Genomic DNA, 8,350 nt, shown 5'->3' with positions numbered 1-8,350 from the left:
GTTAGGCCCATAGGCGACGAAAAATGCCCCTTAGTTGACGATTTTGGGACGTTGTCTATCGAACTTTTCTTGTAGTGGCGGCAGCATCATCGGTACTAACACCGGAAAATTGCTCTCTCATAACAAGATTCGATAAAGTAGGTTTAATTTCATAGAATTCTCGTCGTAGTAGCAGGTGGAGCAATAGGAGTACATATAAAATCATTATTATTTGTGCTAGTGAAATCACACAACTTAGTATTTTCAGGAGTACCCATTATAACAGTAGTAAAGTAAACTAGGCAAATAAAGTAAAGACAAGTAACTACTTTTTTTTGTGTTTTGATATAGAACAAGTAAATAAGACAGTAAGTAAAGTAACTAATTTTTTTGTGTTTTTAATATGAAGCAAACAAGAGAGTAAATAAAGTAAAGTAAAGCAAGACAAAAACAAAGTAAAGAGATTGGAAGTGGAGACTCCCCTTGCAGCGTGTCTTGATCTCCCCGGCAACGGCGCCAGAAAAAGAGCTTGATGTGCGTAGATGTACACGTCCGTTGGGAACCCCAAGAGGAAGGTGTGATGCACACAGCAGCAAGTTTTCCCTCAGAAAGAAACCAAGGTTATCGAACCAGTAGGAGCCAAGAAGCACGTGAAAGTTGTTGGTGGAGGAATGTAGTGCGGCGCAACACCAGTGAAACCGGCGCCAACGTGGAACCTGCACAACACAATCAAAGTACTTTGCCCCAACGTAACAGGTGAGGTTGTCAATCTCACCGGCTTGCTGAAAACAAAGGATTAAGCGTATCGAGTGGAAGATGGTGTTTGTTTGCAAAGAACAGTAAAAACGAGTAGAATGTATTCGGATGTAAAAGAATGGACCGGGGTCCACGAGTTCACTAGAGGTGTCTCTCCAATAAGATAACTAACATGCTTGGGTGAACAAATTACGAGCGGGCAATTGACAAATAAAGATTCAATACATATCAACGATGATTACTATGTGATTTAATCGGGGCATTACGACAAAGTACATAGACCGCTATCCGGCATGCATCTATGCCTAAATAATCCACCTTCGAGTTATCATCCGAACCCCTTCCAGTATTAAGTTGTAAACAACGGATAATTGCATTAAGTATGGCGCGTAATGTAATCAACACAAATATCCTTAGACAAAGCATCAATGTTTTATCCCTAGTAGCAACGACACATCCACAACCTTAGAATTTTCTCATCATCGTCCCAGATTAAATGGAGGCATGAACCCACTATCGAGCATAATTACTCCCTCTTGGAGTTACAAGTATCAACTTGGCCGGAGCCTCTACTAGCAACGGAGAGCATGCAAGAACATAAACAACACATATATGATAGATTGATAATCAACTTAACATAATATTCTATATTCATCGGATCCCGCCAAACACAACATGTAGCATTACGAATAGATGATCTTGATCATGTTAGGAAGCTCACAAGATCTAAACAATGATAGCACAAGCGGAGAAGACAACCATCTAGCTATCGCTATGGACCCATAGTCCAAGGATGAACTACTCACGCATCAATCCGGAGGCGGGCATGATGATGTAGAGCCCCTCCGGTGATGATTCCCCTCTCCGGCAGGGTGCCGGAGGCGATCTCCTGAATCCCCCGAGATGGGATTCGCGACGGCGGCGTCTCTGGAAGGTTTTCCGTATCGTGGCTCTCGGTACAGGGGGTTTCGCGACGAAGGCTATTTGTAGGCGGAAGGGTAGGTCAAAGGGCGTCACGAGGGCCCCACACAACAGGCCGGCGCGGCCAGGGCCAGGGCCGCGCCGCCCTGGTGTCTGGCCACCTCGTGGCCCCACTTCGTCTCCCTTTCGGTTTTCTGGAAGCTTCGTGCAAAAATAGGACCCTGGGCGTTGATTTCGTCCAATTCCGAGAATATTTCCTTACTAGGATTTACGAAACCAAAAACAACGAGAAAACAACAAGCGGCACTTCGGCATCTTGTTAATAGGTTAGTGCCGGAAAATGTATAATAATGTTGTAAAGTATGTATAAAACATTCAAGTATTGTAATAAAAGTAGCATGGAACATAAGAAATTATAGATACGTTTGAGACGTAGCACACCCTGATCGGGTATAGGGCCCGGCCCATTTGCGTTTTTTCATTTTATTTTCGTTTTCTGTTTATTCGTTTTCTTTCTTTTTGTTTGTTTTTCTGTTTTCTTTCCTTTTCTGTTTCTGTTTCTTTTCCTTTTCTTTCTTTTTAAAAATTTCAAAAAAATAATTTTTTAAAATTTCTAAAAATTTTCAAATTTATAATTTGTTCAAATTTGAAAATTGTTAAAAAATAAAAATTGTTTAGATTAGAAAATTTGTTCGAACTTAAAATTGTTCAAACTTAAAATTGTTCAAATTTAAAAATTGTTCAAATTAAAAAAAACCAAAAAATTTAATAAAATTTTCAAATCAGAAATTCTCGATTCTAAAATTTAAATGTTCAGATTTTAAAATTTTCATTTTTTAAAATATTCAAATTATAAAAAATTAACAGAAAGAAAAGAAACGAAAAAAGAAAACGTTTACCTGATGCTGTTGGGCCGGCCCAGCAAGCCACATCGGACCACCGAAAATGAAAACAGACAGTCGGGATCGTGGGCCGGGCCCAACAACGGCCGGGGGTGTGCGGCTCCTCGCTTTACCACCGACCAGGTCGGTGTAAAGCAACACCCTCCCCTGCCTCCCACCGAACTGGTCGGTGCAGTTGACGCACACCCCCTCACGCCCCAGGTTACTAGCTGGGCCACGGCCCAACATCAGGCAAGACATTTTTTTCCTTAAATATTTTAAAATAAAAAGAAAAATGAAAACAAAAAAGAAAACAGAAAACATTTTTTAAATTGGAACATTTTTAAATTTTAATTATTCTTTAAATATGGACATTTTTCGAATATGATACTTTTTTCAAATCTCAACAATTTTAAAATTTAAACATTTTCTAAAATCTTAATATTTACAAATCTGAAAAAAATAAAAAGAAACAAAAAAGAAAAAAGGAAACGGAAAGAAAAAATGAAAACGAAAGAAAAAACGAAAAAATAGAAAACAGAAAAAAGAGCGAACTAGGCCAACCAGGCCGGCCAATACCCCCTGCAGAGAATTGTCATAGTTGGCCTGGCCCAAGTTAAGCGTGGTACAACGGTTCCTCTTCGTTTCAGAAACTGTTCAGCGAATACCGAGAGGTCCTGTCCGCCGACCAGGTCGGTGTGGACGGGCCAACGCACACTCATGGCAGGTATGCTGGGCCGGCCCAGTTTGTTTTCTTTTTTTCCTTTCTCAATTTTTTCTTTCCATTTTTTCTTTGTTTTGAATCTGAACAGTTTTAAATTTAAACAATTTTTGAATTTGAATGTTTTCCGAATTTGAACAAGTTTCAAAAATTAAAAGATTTACGAATTTGAACATATTTCAGAATTGGACGATTTTGGAATTTAAACAAATTTTCAAATTGATTTTTTTTGAATTTGCACAATTTTCGAATTTGAACAATTTTAAAATCTGACAATTTTTTAAAAAAATCGAATTTGAATATTTTTCAAAATTCATTTTTCTAAAATTTTAACAATTTAGTATCTACATACTTTTTGAAAAATATATTTTAATTTTTTTGAAAAAATAAAGTTTTCCAAATTTAACTTTCTAAATTAAATCTTAAAACAAAACAGAAAAAAGAAACAGAAAAGGAAAGAAAACAGAAAGAGAAAAAGGAAAAAAAAGGCCAGCACCTAACTGGGTTAGCCGTACCACACGCGGGGGTGTGCCGCCGGATTTCCTATACACCGACCAGGTCGGCGCGTATCGCGCGCCGCACACCCCCGCGCGCGGTACGGGCCGGCCCAGTTCGTGTGTTGGGCCAGTTGGCCGTTTTTTTTCTGAGTCATTTTTCTGTTCTGTTTTTTTTTTTCATTTCTGTTTCTTTTGCATTTCTATTTCTTTTTTGTTTTTAATATTTAATTTTTTAAATTTACATATTTTTTAAAATGTAAAATGTTCTAATTAAAAAAAATTGAGTAAATTTCAAATTCGAAAATTATTCAAGTATAAAATTGTTCAAATGCGAAAATTGTTCAAGTATAAAAATTGTTCAAATGCGAAAATTGTTCAAGGATAAAAATTGTTCAAATTCGAAAATTATTTATATATAAAATATAATAAATTTTGAAAAATATTTGTTCCAATTTAAAATTTATTCCAATTTGAAAATTGTTCCAAACTAAAAAATGTTCAAATTTTGGAAATATTTAAATATCTGAAAAAACTAAAATAATTTTAAAAAATTGGGTCTAAAAAGAATCAGCTTTTGAAAAACGTAAAAAGAAAAATAAAACGTAAAAAGAAAAATAAAACAGAAAAAAGGAAAAGCAAAAAAAGCAAAAAGCAAAAAACAAAAACAAAAAAAGAGTGGGAATGTGTTGGGCCGGCCCAACAACCCGCCTGGGGGATATGCAGCGCCTGGTCCGCGCCGACCAGGTCGGCGTACAGCACCCCCGGAAACGCCGCGAATACTGCCCTCCCCGAATCAGAATACACTGAACCACACCACATCATCGCTGAATCCATACACATGATCCGATTCATGCAAGGAGAAATGCTTGAGATGGTGGCGGTAGTAGCTCTTCTCATGCAGGTGGTAGCATTTTCTATTTTCCTGGAAGTTGCGTTCGTAGCTGCAAGCTGCGAACCTGCTGCTCGCCATGTGACACTGCTGACCTTTTCTCCACGTTGCCAAGTTGTATGAGAAAGAAATGAGCCTGTTCCTTGCTTGTCATTTATTAGATATAGCATTATATGAGCAGACATTTATTGTATGTTAGCTATATTAGTTTTGTTTCCTCACCTGACCAAACCTGGAAAAATGCACGCCTGCCGACTACATGTTCTGTATGGGATGTTCAGTTTGTTTGGACAGGAGATTCAGGCACAGCTTGAAACTGGTTCCACCGCAATCAGTACGATGACCAAGTCCTAGGCACCCATGAGAATATTTTAGAATAATGCATACTGCAAAATAATGTAAGATTAGATTGTTAAAGTACAGGTAGGCTGGAACTAAGTGGAACACTAACTGCTAAAACTTCCTCTGAATCTGAGCTGAGCCACCGTTACGCGGCGGTTAGGTGTCAACTGTACCGACCAATATCGCTTCACATGGGGCTGCTTGCTTAGCCGTGTAATCCATGAATGAGTCCACAATTTCGAAGCAATGCGTTTTCTATTTCACGATCTCAGTGGCGGTGGCGCGATACATCTGAAGCTTCACGGAAACCTGCACTGAAATTAGGAACAGTATACATTTCCTTGACTTGGGAAACTGATGGCCGAAGTCCTCGATCTGGTGAGCCACTACATTGCGTGACAAAAATGACGATAAGGTAAGTACAAAATGAACACTGAAGTAACCGATTTTGCTGTCTCATCTCCATCTATTTTCAGCTTGCGCCAAACCAAACCGTCCTTCTCATGACAGCCTAAGGGTCAGTTGAAAGTGGTGTACCGATATATACAGAAGTGCAATGCTGGACGATGCTTCTTTCTTAACCTGGCTCTGTCATACCCATATATACGACGCCAACATGTTAATCCACTGGAAACCCGACGGCTAGTTTCGTTATAAGAAGGAATAAGACAAACCAAGGAACTGCGTATGTAACAATCTCTTGCGAACAAGTCATAACATTGATGAAGATGCTAACCAAAAATTTCAAAGAACAATCTGCGACAACCCAGTCTGACAAATGGAGAGTGCAAATCAGATTCAGGCTGCAGTTTTCCTGCCTTTTCTTGTCTGTCTGAAGATGTTGTTACTCTTAAACCAGACCAGCTGTACAAATGTTCTAAATGTATTGCTTGTCCATATTTATTAGAAACCCATTTCTACAGGAGCATTTCATCTCCTTGGCAGATTCTGCTTTAACCAGTATCCTTGCTATCTTCGCCCGGACCATCAACATAGCGTCGCTTGCCACCACAAGCTTGCAGCAGTGTTTGGGCATCTCTAACCGATGTACAAAAAGTTTAGAGGAGTAAACCTCCGGAGAAAACTTGGAGGAGTAAAAGTACTCCTCTAACCGAAAGCAGTTTAGTAGAAAACTTAAAGGAGCAAATTTAGTGATCACCGCATAATTATGATCGATTCAAACCGAATTTAAAACCTAATATTTCATTTAGATTAATTTGTAGATATTACACCCAAAAGTCGAGCGAAATTCACTAAATTCGACTGAATTTGACCTAAACCTAACCTAAACCAAAAAGTTTTGCTCACCGCAGACGTAGCCGTGGAGCCGGAGGTTCTCCAGGTCGTAGGCGTACACGACCAGCTCCGGTGACTGGAAGGAGCTGATCCACACCTTCCGGCGGGTGTTGCGGTCGGTTATCTCTGCGACCCAAGCCCCCACTCCCTCTGACTTACGCCGCGGTAGACCGGCGTGGCCGACACCGGCAGGTCGAGGGTGCCGACAGAACGGTGGGGCTGCCACCGGCACCTCGGTGGCGCCAATCGGAGGGAAAGGGGAATGGTGGCAGGGAGCGGGAGCCACACGGGGCTGCCGCGGGTGGCTGCGGCGGCGAGCGTTGGGTATGGGCGGCATAGATGGACGGGGAAATGACCCTGCCACCTTGGGGTTTGGTGGTAGCGACTTGGGGCGTTGGTGGTCGACGGAGGTGGAGGAGAGAAGGAGAGGCCGAGGAGGCAGTGTGAATGCGCGAGGGGGCGAGGAATCTTTTACTCCTCTGATAAGTGGAGAAGTAAAAAATAGGAGTCGGCGACCACGACAAGTAAAATATTTTTGTACTTCCGTTCGGTGGTGGTTAGAGAAGTAAAACGGTATTTTTTACTCCTCTAACCGGTTTTTTATGCATCGGTTAGAGATGCCCTTAGTTAACTCACGCCATCCCAAAATGCAGTGCAATGAAGTACATTAACAGCAACCAGAATATAACGTTTCAAAAGCGATAGGTCGGCTCCGTAAAATTTAAGTGAAATTCCTGCGTTTCGTTTCGAACAGATCTGGGCCGGAACTCTGATGACAACTGAAATACCACATAGAGAAGCTGAGGAATGTCGCAACAACGGGTAGTACTAAAAATTTGCTATTACCTAGTAACAATATAGCATCCTGGAACCGGCCACAGGATTACATGTATAGTTAACACTGAAGAATATACTCCTAGGACGAACACGCTCAAACTACCTCACCCTCGCACTCGAACATAACACTGAAATTCCTAGAACTAGAAGGGGTGAAAAAGGTACGCCTATTAGTTCTGTTCTTCCATTCAGCTCAAGCTTGCAGTAAGAAAAAAGTTACTGTAGTACAAAGCTAGAGGAGGAAACTCCGAAATCTCCATCCTATCTTCACTCCAACGCCTCTTCTTCGGCCTGCCTCTGTATGTACATGGAAATTCTGCCTGGTGGCCAGAGGATAAATCGTTCAGAATGGGAATGAAGGGCAGGATCTCCAGCGGCAGGCCAAGAAGGGCGGAGCGGAGGAGCCTAGCACTCGACGGCGGAGGGGTCGGAGGAGAGGCGGACGAGGAGGCGGCGGAAGTCGGCGACGGGGCAGGGGATGCGGAGCGCGCCGGGGTGGCCGTACCCGTACTCCTGGGCGGCGCGCGTGAGGAGCGCCGCGAAGGCCGGCCGGCCCAGCAGGTCCGCGCGCACGGCGAACCGCTCCACGGGCCCGCCCTCCTCGCCGACGCAAACGGGCACGTGCCCCTGCGGCACCCGCGCGCGGCCGGAGGGAGGCGCCTGCTTCGGCGCCCCGAGCTGGCGGTAGGCCGCCACGGCTGAGGCGGTGGAGGAGGAGTCTGCCGCGGCGACGAGGGAGAACCGTCTGAAGATGCGCTTCATGGTGGCGCTGTGGAGATGGAGGCGGCGGGAAGGAGAGGAAAGATGGGTTCTTGGGCGTCGGCGAGCCGGAGACGGGCAGAGAGCAAAGGTCAAGGCGTTTGGGTGGAACTGGTGCGCTGCGCTCCTCCGTCTCCGTGCTTTATAGGGGTAGTGCTCGTTGCCACTACCATTAATTTTTTTTTTCATTTCCTGGTAACCAGAAAGCAGCAGCTGATTTTGGGCTAAATCAGCCACCCTTTTCACCGTTTCAGAAAATGAACATGAGGCGTCCGATCATCACAACAAAAAATCTCTGTGCAACATTTATTTGTGTGTTTGTCACATCCGTTCGTGACATTTTTCCCGTGGTGCATAAAACTTGTGATTTTTCTTGAAAAAATTTAAACATACCAATGTACTCCGTAGGACGTAAAAATTCCCATTTAGTTGCAGCAAACGTGGTAAAAATGTGTCACTTTTGCCAACAAAC

General features: G+C 42.7%; 1 protein-coding gene across 1 annotated transcript; it reads right to left on the bottom strand.

The window, feature by feature from the left end:
• Window positions 1–7,524: 7,524 nt before the first annotated feature.
• Window positions 7,525–7,956, bottom strand: LOC124686479 (auxin-responsive protein SAUR71-like). Its single transcript, XM_047220414.1, has one exon. The coding sequence runs from the start codon at window positions 7,879–7,881 to the stop codon at window positions 7,525–7,527; it is 357 nt and encodes a 118-aa protein (XP_047076370.1). The 5' UTR covers window positions 7,882–7,956.
• Between the last annotated feature and the right edge of the window lie 394 nt (window positions 7,957–8,350).

The sequence above is a fragment of the Lolium rigidum genome, chromosome 2 (genome assembly GCF_022539505.1).
Source record: "Lolium rigidum isolate FL_2022 chromosome 2, APGP_CSIRO_Lrig_0.1, whole genome shotgun sequence".
Taxonomy (NCBI): domain Eukaryota; kingdom Viridiplantae; phylum Streptophyta; class Magnoliopsida; order Poales; family Poaceae; genus Lolium; species Lolium rigidum.
The sequence above is the reverse complement of the archived record's forward strand: the minus strand, read 5'-3'. Positions and strand labels throughout refer to the sequence as shown.